Raw genomic sequence first — 17,792 nt, 5'->3', positions numbered from 1 at the left:
TACAATCCTCAAACTTCACTCTGATTACGTCAAACGGCATTCGGAACGCACACACTCGAAGATTTTAACAAATTCAATGTTTTATATTTGATGAAATCGAGTATTGAAGGATGCATTGACTCGTCGAGATAAAATCTTTGTACCTGAAGGTAAGTAATATAATTTTATGCAGTAATTTTTTATCTATTTTATCTTCAATTATTTTATGTGGTATATAATTTTTATTATAGGAAAATATTATCTAGTCGATGCTGGTTATGCAAATCTTCCAGGATTTTTGGCTCCATATCGTGGAACCCGATATCATTTGCTAGAATTTGGAGATAATATTCCTAGAAATGAAAAAAAATTATTCAACTGAAGATATTCATCTTTACGGAATATTATTGAGCGAACTTTTGGTGCTTTAAAAGATCGATTTCAAATGTTAAGAGGCACTCCTCCATTTTCTTTTAAGATCCAGGTGAAAATTATACATGCTTGTTGCATATTGCACAATTATATACGTGCACAAGATTATGATGATATATTTGAAGATAAAGATGATGATTCGGGTGGCGAGCTCGGTGGAGGAGGTGATGCGGTCCAATTAGGTGCAATGGATGATACAAACAGTGACGATTGCGATGATCTTGAGGATGTGGGTAGCCAATTAACAAACATTCGGAGGCAGAGTGCATTAGAATCCACAAGAGCCGCACAATTTCGAGATGCCATATCGACTTCTATGTGGAACGATAAATGATGGTTTACTCTTATTACTTTTGAACATGCGTAATTTATATGTACTAAACTTGTAACTCGTTGATTGTAAGAGAGAGGCCGAGAGAGATAGGGAGAGGAGATGCGAAGACGATGAGGAGGTAGTGCGAAGACGAGAGGAATGAAGCGAGCGATGATGAGAAGAAGAAGAGGGGGCGAAAAAAATCGTCGGGAGACGAAGGCCGAGGGAGAGGGAGATCAGAAGGGAAATGAGGGGATTTTTTTTGCTTCGGGGGGAGGGAGAAACGCGGGACATGCGATTCATTAAGATGAGTCGCAAAAATACAAAACATGCATCAATGGTATCGTTAATGGATAATTTAACAGGAAATGCAGAAAGCAAGTAAACAAGAAATGCAGAAAGCAAGTAATAATGGTGGGCATTTGGATCTACTATTTGGCTTAAGAATTACAAAATGTGGTAGAACATCTCTCCTTACTCGCGTTTCCAAATGGGGAGCAGTATAGTGGATCTATGTCAGTGACACGAGCACATCATCTTTCCAATTTCTCACTTTGTTTGCGTTTCCCCTATCCTCGATGATTCCCCGAAGCCCGAAGACGAAGGTTGCCGAATGCCCAACTCCCAACTCCGAACTCTGAGCCCTCGTTAACTAACGAGTCGACTCACAAGTTTCTAAACCAAACCACGGCTCGCTCGAGCTCGACTCATTTACTTTAATGAGTCCAACTCTCTCCATATGGTTATAACTCGAACCGAACTGAACTGGAACCGAATTACTCGCTACTCGCAAACTGGCTCGATTAGATGCCACCCGTAATTATCACGCCTAAATTCTAACTCATAAAACATCATACATGACCCTTCTTTTAAGTGGTTTTTTGTTTAAACTACTTATATCATGTTAACATTTGATACCTATGTTATAATCATATTCTCAAATAAATACTCTTGAGTTCACAACAAAATATACACACTTTGAAAGGCCTTTGTATTAAACTCCTTACTTTATCACACATACTAATACATGTTCTAGATATCCTAAGTATAAACTCTCTAATTGTAATTTAAAAACATATAATTATTTAACACGAAGACTGATCGTATTGATCGAACGTTTGAGATAGTTTTTTGTATGTTTTGCACCAAATATTTTTTCGTATTAGATCAGCTCTCTTATTTAACAAACTCAAATTCTTAACCTAATATCCTACTTATGACTCTTTAAGTGTTTCTACTTGTGTGTGAAACAAGCTACCCTACTCCTTTATTTCCCTAAAAAATTATACACATAGGTGGGTGAGCTATAGTCATGGATATCCTTATCGTACTTGTGTTTACAACATGTGTCAACTTTCCATTCTTTATTCCTAATTAACATTTTTTTTATATATGTGTATTCCTTTACCCACACTTAGCCCTGTTTTATATTTAAAATAAAATTATATTTAATATTTTTTATATTTACCCACACATAAATAAGAATATACTTAATCCTAATAATTAATAGAATTATTAGTATTTAATATTCACACCATAATTCTCTTTTATGCTTTTCCTATAGATCCGGTCCGGGTCGCGGTCATTCCGGAAAACTGGAACGCTGACCCATGGCCGTTAAAATCCAAGCAGGGCATGTGGAAGGGCATACCAGTCATTTCAGAATGAAAGAATCTCAGCCGCACATCTCCAGAAGCGCAAGAAATTGATTACTAGGGTTTAAGTAGGCTGGAGAGACACCCTGCTCTTCGTTGCGTGGTAGCTTTCAGGGGAGAGGCCGTTTCGGAGAGCGCGGGAGCACCGTAAAGAAAAGAAGATGCCTGCAGGTCACGGTCTCCGTTCCCGGACCAGGGATCTGTTTGCGCGGCCCTTCAGGAAGAAGGGTTACATCCCATTGACGACCTACCTTCGGACGTACAAAATCGGGGAGTTCGTAGACATCAAGGTGAATGGCGCGGTGCACAAAGGTATGCCTCACAAGTTCTACCATGGTCGCACCGGCAGGGTCTGGAACGTTACCAAGCGCGCTATAGGCGTCGAAGTTAACAAACAGGTTCTATTCTACCCTGCCTAACCGTGGATTCCATCTCGATTTCTTAGTACTATTTCTATCCTGTTTATTGGTCTTACTGACCGAATTAACTTGTTCTTTTCATTTCCGGTCTGTTTGTTTTCTTGATTGAAGCATCGGAGTTTGTAGTACTTGATTTGCCTTATATTTTCCCTGTTTTCCTTATTATGTTGGTTTTCACATGCGGACACTTACTTTGGGTGTGAATGGTTTGCTCATTCCGCTTTGACCTGTATTTCGTGTGAGGAGCTAATTGAGATGGTCAGAGATATTCTGATGTTCGGCTGCATTTTTTTCACGGAAACAGGAAACATTACTAGCGGGTTGTGGGAGACGTATGTAGGTTTTACAAGTGTGCATTTGGTTCTGGTTGTGGAGGCTTATCGGCTCGTTATGGTTTGCTTTGCATGAACATTATCAAAAAGCGCCTTCATTTTATCATCAACTAAATTATTTTTCTCTGTGCTGTTGTATTTTTTGTGAGCTGATAGAGATGGTATTGTTACTGGAATTATTTAGATTTTACGTGGTCTGTGTGATTGGAATTTTTAGATTTTATGAATCTATATGAATTATTTCTTCTGCAGGTTAGGTCACATGTGCTTCTATTACTTTGAATCGTAAAAATGACTTTTTTTTCCTGAGGAATGCAGTTTGTAAGTTTTACATGCATTAGCTTTTGGAGCGTTCAGATTGGGTTAGTGGTAGCTCTGTCCAGATGTTACTACCAGTCGTGGAAGGGACATTACTTTTTGAGTTTGGGTTTTCTTGAAAATTTCTTCATACAGTGGAAGCTTTTCATCTTTATTTTGTTGCTTATACAAATTGTAATCTTAATTAACAAAAGTGCTTGATTTGGTTGTACAAATCAAGGAGACATGTTGATTGTAGGATCTAATTTGAGGATTGCTTTCATGGGGTCCTACTGGTGTCATGTATTATTTTCAAATTTGGAAATGGATGAGGTAGTTGCTTTTGTTGTCCTGATCTATCTAGGAACAGTATTTCGTTATATTGACACATGACAATGTTCTATACTTATTTATTTTTGGGTTGTAGTATCCTGTGTGATTGTAGATCCTTTAAAATGACGTCAGTTCAACTTTGTTGACAAATGGATTGATGATGAACAGTGTATGTCTCTTCAATTTCATTAGAGTCTCGATGATTAATAATATTGTACTCCTTGTTTCATCTGGATGCTGAGTTGAAATAGCAAGGAAATTACCGTATTATATTCTTTTTTGTTTGCGTCCCGATGTGCCAGTCTCTGTTTTAAGTATCATGTTTCTTCATCATCATAGCAACACAGAAGTTTGTAATTCAGGTTTCTTGCTGTAGTAGGCTGAGAATTGCTGGTTTGATATATCCGGCTCTCACTTATATAATTTGTTGATTAACAGGTCAGAAACAAGATACTCAGGAAGAGAATTCATGTGCGTATTGAGCATGTCCAGCCATCAAGGTGCACCGAAGAATTCAGGCTGCGTAAGTTGAACAACGACAAGCTGAAGGCTGAGGCCAAGGCTCGTGGTGAGATCATCAGCACAAAGAGACAGCCAAAAGGACCCAAACCCGGGTTCATGGTGGAAGGTGCTACCCTAGAGACAGTAACCCCCATTCCCTATGATGTTGTTAATGATCTCAAGGGAGGATACTAGTCGTAAGATTTTACTTTGCTTGGTTTTGTTAGAGTGTTGCTTTTGGTTTAAGTTTTCACTGTTTTATGTTTTTAAACATAAAGAACGTCAGTTGCTTTCTTATTGAGTAGGATTTCTTATTGTGAAACTACCTTCCTCAAGTTGATATTTAGCCGTATCAATGTAGTGTTTTAAGTGCTCTCTTCAACTGAAAGAGCATATCATATCTTCTGTTTTGTTTGTTCTTGTCTATTTTAGCTACTAATGAGGTGTTGTGCCCAGATCAAGTAAAGCTTGCTGTTTTTGCCCTCGGTGATCTTTTGCACATTGGAAGATAACAGCATGGCTTAGAAAGTTAATAAATGCCTTCTTCTTTTGCTTATTTATAGTTTTTTTCTTCTTCTTCAAATCTCAGCTTCAAATTCCTGAATTATTTGAATTGTCGAGTTTGGAATGTATCTTAAATGGGCTATAAGGGAAAGATCAACAAATTGAACCATTTCTATCAAAAGGGAAGATAAGATCGAAGGCATATTTCGGGAAAACCAGTGGGAGAACGGATCTACATATTATGAAGCAATATTTTTTCATCTCTTCAAAAATCTCAAAACAGGATGGATACTAACCATGAGAAAGCACAACAAGATAGAAACTTGTTTTACTCTTTGTCTATATACAGTTTAATTTGTATTTAGTAGATTTTAAATATTTTTAATTCATCATATTTATAAATCTAAAGGTGTTGTAGTAGAAGTTTAGTTCATTAACATGGGCATGATGTGGGTACTCAATGGAACCTAATTTCATTTAAATTGATGAAATAACTATTACGATTAAAAAAATTATATTTCTTATAAAGTTAAAAAAAATACGCCTTCTTTACTTATTTTATTGTAAAATATTAACAATAATTTTTTAGTGCAAAGCTAGATCTATTTTACTGAAAAGAAAGGCCATACAAAAGTAAGCATTTGATTTTTTTTTTTTTTATAATTTCAATTATATTTTAAAAAATGTTGATCAAAATTTAAAAATTATTATGATTGGAGGGGTTTACCACCTCTCTAACTCGCAAAATGGGAGTAGAGGGTTGCCCTCCCCTTGGATAAAACTGATTTCAGGCTGTATAACTTAAAATTGTTATTAATGCAATCCAGCCGAAATTCACTCTTGCCTGGATTCACAATCAGAAGCCTGCCGTCACCGATTGAAACTTCGTTCAAGCATGTTCCAAAACAGAAAATAAAATATCTGACATCAACGCGAAGGGAGATGGTTTTAATTCAAGCGGATCAGCTTGTATTAAAATAGAAACCACCGGGGTCCCTTTCGCCCAGAACGAGTTCCCTTCCCCCCCCCCAAGAAGCCCCTTGCTGAGCACCTTCAGAGCCTGGGATGTCCTTAGAAGACGAAAGCAGTCCACCGGAACGAACATCAATAGCAGCGGAAACGTGAGTTCGGAGTAAGCTACATCCTCTCTCATTTTCCTTTTCGTTCATCAATTCCAGATTCATTCATGTAACCATATATGATATAGTCATAAAAAAATAAGTGGGAAAACTCTTGACTCAGGCAGATAACAACATTAAGAAGTTGACCTTAACAGGTACTGGCAACTAGGATACCTCTAACAAAAACCAAAGACATGTTAACAGTCTTTAAAACCAAAGAAAGGTGTGTTCAGAAATCATCTAACATGATATACACTGGAAATGAGCGATTTCAGAAACTGAAGTCTAGCTCACCACACATGGAAATAAAGACATAGCAGTTCAACAGTCCTTTACTGCACATCCCCATTCAAGTCTTCAGCATATAGACCCGGACATAGTAAGCATTGTAATCGAAATATATCAAAGCCAAGGATGAATTGCCCATGAGCCACCAGATAGAGTGACCCTTTTGTGTCACAAAAGCCAGGCGTTCATAAACCCAAGTCTGCTCCCGTTTTCAACCTCTCACCGGATGGCAGAAACACAGTGTAGGGTCCCATTGTGCATGATGCTGCCACCGTCTTGGAGGGTACCATCTACACGGGAATGAAAGGTGGAGTAACCAAGATCAGCCTGTCTAAAGACCTCTTCCTTACTTTTAGAAAAGCTTGTTGCTTCAGAACAAGATGTAATCACAGAGGCTCCTGTGTTGCCATTTTCTGATTGCAGCACTTCTGATTCAGATACACTTCCGCCTCCACATGGGAGGAGAATGGGTGAATGTGAGGGATTTTGTCCACCACTGGGAGGTGCCCCATCAGATTCTTGGAGCTTCTTTGTGTTGAGAAATCGTCCCCCAGATCCCCTGGCTCTCTTCATTGCATGGAGATGTCGGGACTCGTGAAGGTATGGCTACATTATCATATGAACAATAGGAAAGTCGATCCATTGTTAATTAGGACACAACACCATAAGCAGCAAAAAGAAACTTACCATAAGTCAAATAATGCTTTGGATCCAGATGGAAATGCCACGATCGAACACAATAAATCATAACATGCTAACTCACAAATGTGTCCTCAGCGTCATCTACAACATGTCCTAACTATCTCACTATCAGATATATAAATCCTCTACTATAAACATAATTGTTCCACTATAAGCATACTAAGTCTCATTGAACAGGTGTCCAGTTTATGACCAGTTAGCATCTCAAAGCAGTTTGTAAACAATTAGATAAAAATGCTAAGAATACGACCAGTGCATTTAGAGAGTACATTTTCCATGACAATCTAATGCATTTTATTGGCCACAACAACATGATAGCGCTTAAAGACTTGAGTAGTGTTACCAGCATTAATGAGAATTCTGAGACAAAGTTGTCATATACTGATCCCTTGTGTTTCTTTTTTTTAATGGAATTGTTCTTAATTAATCTTGTAAGATACATAAGCTCAAACAAATTTATAGGGGAGAAAAAAATACAAAGAAAGAGGACTCGAAAGAAAATGCCAACAATAGAAAGTGAAGTTGCAGTAGAAGTACCTTCCGAGCTTTGACCAGCTTATTTTTTGCCTCCAACTTTGCCCGTGATTCTCTTCTCCTCAGGATTCCATGGTACTGTTTGGCATTCACATATATGGGTTCATCTTCTGCAAGATCTGGCAGTGGAACACGTGCAGATTGAACCCCATAAACCTGAGCACCTATCTACTCAAGTCAATAACACAATTTTCGAAATATCAGACAAATGGAATTCCTCAAAGGCCTATTACAAAATTCCAGCATTCTGGTGAATCTCTATTTACATGATTGGCTAAGGGAAGTTAAGGGACAAGAATACCGATAAGGCATATAGTTATAAATCCGTAAAACAAAACCAATAGAGCGACAAAAATTTCATGGCCCACTACATTAACATGATCGTAGACCAGTTACAAATAAAGATCTCGTGTAGTACATGTTATTACCTAAAGCTAGACTACCAGTAAAAGAGTAACAGGTTAGCAAAACCCCCCCCCAAAAAAAAAAACAAAAAGGCCCCAACAATGAACAATATATGCAATTAATTACATTGTCGAGGCGAGTTTCCTAAAAAAACCAGAATCTGCAATTCAAATTTACTGCTACAAGTAGATACAGCCTGCCAATGGTACATACATAGAGCAGTCATCTATCATGAAAGACAAAAATAAATGAGCAAGATACCAACCATTCACATGTCTGGATACTACTAAAAGAACTTCAGAAGACCTTTCAAGAGCATAATAGTTCTTGAACTGTTTCCAAAGTTATCTATCCCACATACACTCGCTATGGAACTGTCCCAGTCTATGGGCCTTATCTCGAGCTGGTTACATACCAGAAAGGCGTTTGTCGCTCTATCGGGTGTTTCCCTTCGGGAAAATTGGACTCCGGTTATGGCCATCTGGGATCCTCCCCCTTGTAACTACATCAAACTCAATTTTGATGGTAGCGCTATTGGCTGTCCTGGGCCGGCTAGAGTAGGTGGTGTTTTCAGAGGTAACAATGGAAACCCTATCCTTTCTTATGCTGGGCCGGTGGGCATGGCCGATTCAAATACTGCTGAAGTAAGTGTTCTTCTATTTGGCATCTCCATGGCAAACTAATTATTGAAAGAGACTTAAAGACTGTCATCAGTTGGTGTTCAAAAGATAGTTCCCCCCCTTGGCGTCATTAGCCTATCACCGATTGTATTGTTAACATTGTGTCTTCTATTCATTGTAATTGGAATCTTATTCCTAGATCAGCCAACTCTTTGGCTGATAAATTAGCTAAATTCGGAACTTCCCAACAATCTCTCATTGTTTAGGAAGGCTTCCCCCCTTTGTAAATTGCTCTCTTGAGATTTTGTCTTAATAAAATTCAGCATCATTTAAAAAAAAAATCATGAGAAAGATAGATAGACAAGATAGACAGAGAGCCTTCAGACATCTAGTTCACAGGCTTGATCTTAGTCACCCTACCAAAAGAAAACAATATGAATGTCCCATTCTACCATAGAGCAATGGGCACAATTCAACATAGCATCATGAAACCAAATCACGCATGCTGGTTTGTGACAATTTTACATAGAACCATGAACTGACAACATGGAAAACTTAAATACCCACTGCTATTCTTTTCATAGACTTAGTTTCTTTTGGTAACAAGGTAAAACAACCACATAATCACTAAGAATAGATGTGTGTGTGTTTGAGAGGGGGGGGGGGGGGGGGGGGGGTTATGTGTGAATTAACAGCAAAAGGCTAAAAATATCGAACAGCACCTGTGAACCATAAGCTGCCACTAAACCACCAAAGTATGGATCGGCAAAAGTGCAAGGAATTCGAACCTGAAACAAGGGAAAGAATTGCTATCAGAAATTTGAAGTGAGTAGAAGCCGAGGACAAGTCAAAGAAGTTAAATAGACAAAGTAAACTTACAACTTGCTGGCTGTAATCAACTTGTGAAGCAGGAAAGAGAAAATTTGGAGTTCCAAAGGCTAAAATTTGTTTTCCAGGAGCCTCAACCCCAGGCATACTCCTTTCACTACATCCTGAACAAAGAAGGAAAGGAAATCAATGTTGGTGTTCTATTAGCCTACATCCATAATTGGATGACCATCATCGTTGAGACGGAACAACTACAACCCCCCCCCCCTCCAAAAAAAAAAAAGGTTAATATATATATATATCGAGAGAGAGAGTTAAGTAAAACCCCATTATACAGTTGGCAACCACCTTTCTTTGAAATCAGTTCAGAGGATATTTTTCATTTTATGTTTTAGGGTTCTGCTATTGATAACCATTAGACAAGGCCTCATATTGAACACACAGGAAACCAAGTTGGACAATGGGGTTAACACAGGAGCAAATATGAAGACCCAATTACAGACGGTTCTGAAAAATGAAAAAGAAAATAGAAAGCACTTAACATTTTGTTTCAGGTTTTTATTTATTTCTTATTAAAGAACAGTTGGTGGTCCCATCAGTTGTACCAGACTGCTTCAGTTCCCTCATGTCAATGATTAATAGGGTTCTACCGTACTGATTTTGATTGCACAGCAAACTCATTTATCAAGGTCTAGAATGTCTTATGTCCAAGACCTGTGACCCTTATCTTTCTCTACATATAGGTCTTCAATTTGATATTTCTCAAGTAGATACCAAATGCACATAACAGTAAAAAACAAAAACAAAAAACAATGGCAAATTGCTCATATCATCAAATTGAAACTTTCACAAGGGACAGAAGAATAAAATCTTTGAAAGTAAGGTAAGACAGTGACCCATTGCATGCACACAAAATGGCAGATAAGTCTTTTTACTCAGAAACATGAGAAGAAAGCAGAATGAATTTGCAACTCAAAACCCCCTCATCACAAACCATACCAACACTACCCGTGAAAAAAAAAATCTCCTTTGAGTAACACTTAGTTCTGGATATTCAGACACCAGGAACTAAAGGAAATATTCATTCATAACTTTTCTAGAAATGGCAGAAAAGAAGACAAAGAAAATCTCAAACAGGATATGATACATTTAAAGAAAATGTTAACAGAAGTGCATTAATAGCATTACAGTATGTGAGATTGAAATAAAAACAAATATAATCTACTATCTGCATATTCAGAAGACAACATGAGAAGAATTTCAATATAGTGGAGAGGGATAAAGTGTGTGACTTCTACCAGATTGTGTGGCAACACAATGCCCTTGTGAATTTCCTCCCTCCATACCCCCCACTCCATGATGGGATTGGCCTGTTGTTTGGCCAGAGAACGACTCCTGATCCTGCAGTTGATGGCTGACTTGTTTGACATGATCAAGTTTTTGAGTTGGAGAGTCCAAATTCAAGGTCAAATTCTTTGAAAGAGAAGAATGTGGAATCTGGCAACGGGTTGAATTCCACCATGATGGGGAACTACAAATTCCTTGAGATGTAGATCGTACCGAGCTTTGATTAGACTCTTTGTTGCTTATGCTTTGCATTCTTTACAGTCCAAAGTGAATCTTCCAAGTTGTGCTATTAGCTTTCTAATGCTGAATGTTGTTTCCAAATTTCATTGAACCAATCAAGACTGCTCAAGAAGAACTCAAATGAAAGACCAACCCAACATAAATATCAATTTTTACACTCAAATAGATTTTACATGAAAAATTCACAAAAAAAGGTTCAACTATGGAAAATGATATAATTGGCACCTGTTAGAATTCAGGTAAGGGTATTTTGGTCGTTTTACCCTTCTAATAAACCCTCTAGAGACAGGGATAATTCTGGTATTGCGTTAGAAGCATAAGGTTCAATTTTTATATTGTTCTGATAATATTTAGTAAGTTATGAGAGTTGAAGTAATGAGGGGCATTTTTTTTAACTTCCATTGACTTTCAATTAAGTGGTAAGTAAATAGAAAGGTGGTCGATTTTCTGCCCCATCAAGTGCTGAGGAGATGCACTCTTCTCCTCTTTGTTCTTTTTATTTTTCTTCATTTCAACTCTTTTCACGTACAATTTTATATGTTTACATGGTATCAGAGCAATGAGATCCTATAGCGGTGCTTCTCAGCCGTTCTTTTTCTTCTTCCAAGTTTACACATATTCCAAAAAAAAGGGGATTTCCAAGATTCTTTGAAGCTAAAGGTCAGGTTTTTTTCCTTTTCTTTTATGTCATAACCTTAGGTTTGATGGCTTATACTACCAATTGAACAGTTCTCTATGAGATTTTTGCCACTTGAGGGTTGCATTTTTTGGCATTGTCCCAATTACTACCAGCACAAGTCACCAAACCTGCACCATTTGCTTGCATCACGTTACTGGACACTGATGTCATTCTTATTTTTGACAATTTCTGGTATATTGCACTCAATTGTCTATGCTCCTAGTCCTATGGAGCATGGACAAGTACCCCTTTTTTGACAACTATCCCCTCTTATAACACGGATCTTGTTGCTCCTAGTCCTATGGAGCATGGACAAGTACCCCTTTTTTGACAACTATCCCCTCTTATAACACGGATCTTGTTGCTCCTAGTCCTATGGAGGAGGTTCCTAACCCCATGCCACCGGTTGTCAAATCAAAGCAATTACAGGTTTATCAACAAAAAACCTCCCAAAACATTGTCAAAGGCTCTCTCTCCACTACCTATACTAGCATCTCCTTCATTTGAAGTTCCTGAGGTAAGTAATCTGAATATCCATAAAGGTATTTGTACTTCTACTAGATAATCCTATTTCTTAGTTTGTTTCTTTTGATTTCCTATCAAATTCTTTAGAGAAGTTTGCACTATCTTTATCTTTGTGTACTCTTCCTTCTTCAATGCAAGAAGCTTTGTCGTCTCCTTTGTGGAAGCAAGCTATGGACGTAGGTATGGAAGCTTTACTTACCGAGGCACATGGACATTATGTGATCCACCTCGCGGTACTACAATTGTAGGATGTCGTTGGATATATACGGTAAAGTATAAGACTCATGGGTCTATTTAACAAGTATAAAGCCCAACTTGTGATTAAAGGATATACTTGGGCGTATGAGTGTCGATGTGTTTGAAACTTTCTCTCTTGTAGACCGATTGTCTTCTATTCAAGTTCTTGTTTCAGTGGCAATGACAAAGTGTTGGCATTTATTTTAGCTAGACACAAAAAAGGCATTCTTATGGGGACTTGAATGAAAAGGTATACATAGAGCAACCTCTGGGGTATGTTACTCAAGGGGAGACTAGAAAAATATGCAGTTCAAAAAGGCAATTTACAATCTCAAGCAAAGTACCAAGGCATGGTTTAACAAGTTCAGCAAGGTGGACATTTCATTGGGTTTTTCTAGAAACTATCATGATCATTCCATGTTTTTCATGAAGAGCCTACTGGAATTGTGATGTTAATTGTATATGTAGATGATATAGATTATCTAAAAATGATAAACCAAAAATTGAAGAGGTGAAAGCACATCTAACTAAACACTTTCAAACCAAAGATTTAGGGTCACTTAAAAATATTTTATTGTGATTGAGTTAGCCAGAAGTAAAGCAAGAGTTATGTTTTTGAAGTCTATCGTGGTTATGTTGCATGAGTATGGATTACAAGGGGAAAAACTTGCAGAAACACCCATAAAGGTGAGTCCTAATCTTCACGAAGATAATAGTGTTAAAGTTGAGGATAAGATCATATACAAAAGATTAGTAGGTAAACTTATTTAAGCCTTACACGTCCAAATATATCATTTGTTGTAAGTGGAGTTAGGCAATTTATAAATTTCCTTGTAAAGTTCATATGGAGTCAGCTCATAGAATATTGTTATACTTAAAGGGGGCACCAAGAAAAGGCCTATTATACGAGAGCCACGTGGTCACTTGAAGATTGAGGCATACTATAATGCAGACTATGCGGTATCCAAATTGGATTAGAAATCTACTATAGGTTATTGTGTATTTGTTATTAGAAATTTAATTAGTTGGAAGAGTAAGAAACAAATGATGTAGGATTATGTGTTACTAGGGGAAAAACTTGTAAAAACACCGATGAAGGTGGGTCATAATCTTAATGAAGATAGTAGTGCTAAAGTCATGGACAAAACCATGTACAAAAGATAGGTAGGTAAACTTATTTATACTACAGTTACACATCCAAATATATCATTTGTTGTAAGCAGTGTTAGTCAATTTATAAAATGTCCTTGTAAAGTTCATCTGGAGGCAACTCACAAAATATTGCTATACTTGAAAGCACCAAGAAAAGGTCTATCGTAAGAGCCATATGGTCACTTGAAGATTGACGCATATTAAAAGATGCAGGCAATGCGGGATCCAAATTGGATAGGAAATCTACTATAGGCTATTGTGTATTTGTTTTTTTTTTTAGAGGGCGTGGTGCGATTTGAACTCGCAACCTGACGCACCTGATGTAAAGAGAATACCACTAGATAGACCAAACGGCCTTAGGTAGTATTTTTTGTTGTTGTTGTTGTGTATTTGTTAGTAGAAATTTAATTAGCTAGAAGAGTAAAAAAAATGTGGTGGTCCTCTCTATTGTAGAAGCCGAATACAAAGCAATGACATATACATTTAGTGAGCTCATGCGGGTTAGGTCAGTGTTACAGGAGTTGAACTTTCCTACTATAGAGGCTATGATCATGCATTGTGATAATCAAGTTGCGATTTTTATTGCTAATAATCTTGTATTCCATAAACGAACTAAGCATGTGGAAGTTGATTGTCACTTCCTTCGTGACACAGTAATGAGTGAAGCAGTGGTCACTTCGTATGTAAAATCTACTAATTAGCTTCGTGATATATTTACCAAGGCAAAAAAGTATTCAGGATTTTTGTAACAACCAGGGGTTTCTCAACATATACACTCCAACTTAAGAGGGACTGTTAGAATTCATACAAAGGTATTTTGGTCACTTGACCATCCTACCATATCTCTCTAGAGATAGCAATAAACATTACATTACGTTAGTGTTGAATTTAGGACCCCATGATTGAAACTTCAAGCAAGATGAGAGAGGGAGCAAAGGAGCAAAGAGATAGAGAGAACTCGGGTAGAAAGGAGAGAAGAGAAAAGAGAGAAAAAGACTTTAGGCTAGGATGAGATTCCTCCACGAGTTGGAGAGAAGAGAAAAGAGAGAAAAAAACTTTAGGCTAGGATGAGATTCTTCCACGAGTTGAGAAGTGGAGAGTTTGATTGAACCCTTCAACCAAGACCCCTATTTATACTATTTCCATTACGTATTTAGGGAAACTTCAGAAATAAGTTAGGATCCTTAATATCCCTAATTACATCAATAATGATTATCTAAATCTACAAGAATCAAGGGAAGATAAATCAATTACATTAATCAAGGAAGATTGCCAAATCTTCCAACTCATGTGATAAGGATTCCAACTCGTGTGATGACTCATCATGCCACCTCAAATGGCTCATCATGCCAGCTCGTGTGGTCATGGTCAGTCCCACCTTGTAATAGTTAGAAGCATAAGGTTCAATGTTCATATTGTTTTTAGTAGTATTTAATAGGTTATGAGAGTTTAAGTGATGAGAGGTATTTTTGTAACTTTCATTGGCTTTCACTTAAGTGGTAAATAAACAGCAAGCTGGTCAAGTATTTTTGCAACTTCCATTGATTTTAACTTAAGTGGTAATAAATAGTAAGAGAGTCAATTTTCTCCCCCATCGAGTGCTAAGGAGGTGCACTCTTCTCCTCTTTCTTCTCTATTTTCTTCTTGCCCCTCCCTTTCTCCTACATTATATTTTTACAACCATTAGATCATTAGAAGGAACTTGTTGATTTAGGTGAGGGACACAATTTCTAGCACGATAGCCAGTCCATATTTCTCAAAAAAAAAAAAAAACAGTCCATACAAACAAGAAGTCCTCAAAATAAGATTATTGCATAAGAAAACAGCAGTTATCTTTAAAAGGCTCATGCACCCCAAGCATTGATGAAAAATAAAGAAATCTCAGCACAAACATTAAAAATGCTGAACAAAAAGGCAAGGACCAATCACATACCAGTTAGTGGTCCCTATTTTTATTTTTTTTTGGGAATAATAAATGACCTAAACTTATGTTGTACCTTGGCCGCCGATAAGCAATAACTTAGTCCAGGATATTGATTCATGCAAGCTTTTAGTTGACATCTCATCACAAAAATAAAACAATAAAAGGAATTACACAAACAAAAAACTGCACTTTCCTCCAACTAACGTTTGTCAATTGACACATTCTTTCAAGAAAATTCAGGAAAATCTAAACAATGGGAGAAAGACTGCATCCTACCACTAAAACACAAATTCCGGAAAATTTCAAAATCATGGGCAACTACAACAAAGCATGGCCTGTTTGAATTTGACACTCCATACCCCATCAGAGTACTTCCTCCATCGATTTTCCAAATAAAATACCCATTATCTCGAGAAATGAACTTCCAGGAATTACACAGCGTTTAAAAGAAAATATATATTACTCTTTTCAACTAAATAATGCGTATAACTTTCCTTCGGAGCAAGAATTTAATAATCAAAATGGATCACCAATACTGTTCAAGTTTGACCAATAAGCATTCTACAGCAAGCAATTCGAGTAGACAGCAAAATTAAAGTCAGTTCACACCGAGTGAAGTAATGCTCAAAGAATATTTGCACTCCCGCATGTAATATATTGATAGAAAACATAGCAAATTTCTACTAACTCATGCTAAACTTTGACTATTTTCAAATTAACAGAATGTCGAAATTACATGGTGCTCAAGTCAATGGAGCTAACTCACAGAGAGATCTCTGTGATTACGGTCATGGATTGAAGTTTTGTAACCAGCTTGTTAATACTTCGATTCGAAATTTTAAGAGAGAACTCATTCAGCCTCGCCCATAATCCTACCAGCGAATAAACCCCCAAGGAAGATTTTCATTTAGCGTTCATGGTAAACCACAACAAAATTCCAACAGCAGATGATAATCAGTTCCATTACCCATAAGAGCAAAGCTTCAACAAATAAGTAACATAGAGAGCGATTATTGTACTTCTTACCCGAGGCGTAAACTCCGCTAGCAAGAAACCCAAACGCAGAACAAAATCAAAATTAATAACGAAAGAAAAACAAAACAATGTCAGTCACAACAGCGGAATCCGTAAACCAGAAAACCAAACAAACCCACATGGGTTTAGCTCCAAATCAACCAAAATGTTAGTGCAGAACAGCAAAACCCACGAAAAAACAAAATATTAAAAAACAAAAGAGAGGGTAAAAAAGAAAAGAAAAAAATTAAAACTGAACATCTTTCCACAGAAACCCACTCCTATCTTCAACAGAAAGATCATAAACAGGATGATAACACCCAGCGGGAAGTTAAAAAAAAAAAAAAAGCAAAAAGAAGTAAAAAAGAAAAAATACAACAGAATAACAAAGAAGAGAGAAAGAAACAAGCGACAGACCTTTGGGATTGGTAAAGATATTCAGCAGTGCCGGAGTTGATCTCAACATCCTTTTATGTTCCCCCGCTCGGAACCCTTTGCTTTTTTTCCCACTTCTCCCTGCGCAAACAATGACCGCAACTTCATCAATAACACAAGTTATCTCAGAAGATTATTTTTTTCACCTTTTCCCTCTCTCTCTCTTCCTGTTTTTTCTCTTTTTTTTTTTTTTTTAATATACTTATAATTTGCTGCGAGCTTTTACTAACAACTCCACCATCTCCCAGCCGCCGTCTTCCATCTCTGGTTTTTTTAATTGAAACGATGGTGTTACTAAAAGATAACCTTATCTTTTTTCTTATTTACAATTCTACCATTCGAAAATCAAATACTTATTAAATATCTTACCTCCCTTAACTAATCAAAATCTACCCCTGTAAGTCCCCAAAATCTCGAAACTATCCTCATAATTTCTGCTGAACCACTAATGAAAGTTATGGACTGAAAATTTATATTATCAGAAAAATTGAATATTTTAGACCCCTTTGCCGATTAAATTAGGGTGTAATTTTTAACCTGTGAAACTGAGATGAAAGGACTAAAAGACAAGTATAGTAGTTTAAGATAAATGATAAGGGTAATTTAGGTATAAAAATACTGTTGAGCTATGGAGACTCGCTGTCATCGGTCTAGTCTAACGCATAGGGGACAGAGACCCCAGTCAATCGCAACTCGACTCGTCAGGTGAAACGAAAAGGTCTCCATATAAAGACGAAACGGCCCCTCAACATTTTTGAACAAAAATAAAACTAGTAAAAAAGTCTTTGTTCCCCAACAGAGCTACAGGGGCATCCCGTCTTTTTGGAAACGAGAATAACCTCTGTTACCTTAATTAAATACTCATGATGCAATTGTCATTAATCTATAATATTCATATGTTGAAGCACTTATTAGTAATTGCACTTAATTAAATTAAACGAAACCTCGGATTAAAATAAATAAATAAATCAAGGAA

At 37.0% G+C, this 17,792-nt stretch overlaps 2 protein-coding genes across 2 annotated transcripts; one reads left to right on the top strand and one right to left on the bottom strand.

Annotated features, from left to right (window-relative positions):
- The first annotated feature begins 2,468 nt into the window (after positions 1 to 2,468).
- On the top strand, positions 2,469 to 4,675 carry LOC137956391 (large ribosomal subunit protein eL21x/eL21w-like). Its single transcript, XM_068803876.1, has 2 exons — positions 2,469 to 2,777; positions 4,199 to 4,675. Exons 1-2 carry the CDS (start codon positions 2,541 to 2,543, stop codon positions 4,454 to 4,456), a joined length of 495 nt encoding a protein of 164 aa, XP_068659977.1. The 5' UTR covers positions 2,469 to 2,540; the 3' UTR covers positions 4,457 to 4,675.
- A 1,353-nt stretch (positions 4,676 to 6,028) lies between these two features.
- Positions 6,029 to 16,817, bottom strand: LOC137956210 (nuclear transcription factor Y subunit A-8-like). Its single transcript, XM_068803593.1, has 6 exons — positions 16,799 to 16,817; positions 10,562 to 10,664; positions 9,315 to 9,427; positions 9,158 to 9,223; positions 7,414 to 7,578; positions 6,029 to 6,780 (listed from the first exon to the last, which is right to left on the bottom strand). Exons 2-6 carry the CDS (start codon positions 10,605 to 10,607, stop codon positions 6,394 to 6,396), a joined length of 777 nt encoding a protein of 258 aa, XP_068659694.1. The 5' UTR covers positions 10,608 to 10,664; positions 16,799 to 16,817; the 3' UTR covers positions 6,029 to 6,393.
- Positions 16,818 to 17,792: the final 975 nt, after the last annotated feature.

The sequence above is a fragment of the Aristolochia californica genome, unplaced genomic scaffold (genome assembly GCF_029961685.1).
Source record: "Aristolochia californica isolate CCGP_79_NKW_82.1479 unplaced genomic scaffold, dmAriCali1.0.hap1 SCAF_2, whole genome shotgun sequence".
Taxonomy (NCBI): Eukaryota; Viridiplantae; Streptophyta; class Magnoliopsida; order Piperales; family Aristolochiaceae; genus Aristolochia; species Aristolochia californica.
This window is presented reverse-complemented; position numbering and strand designations above follow the sequence as displayed.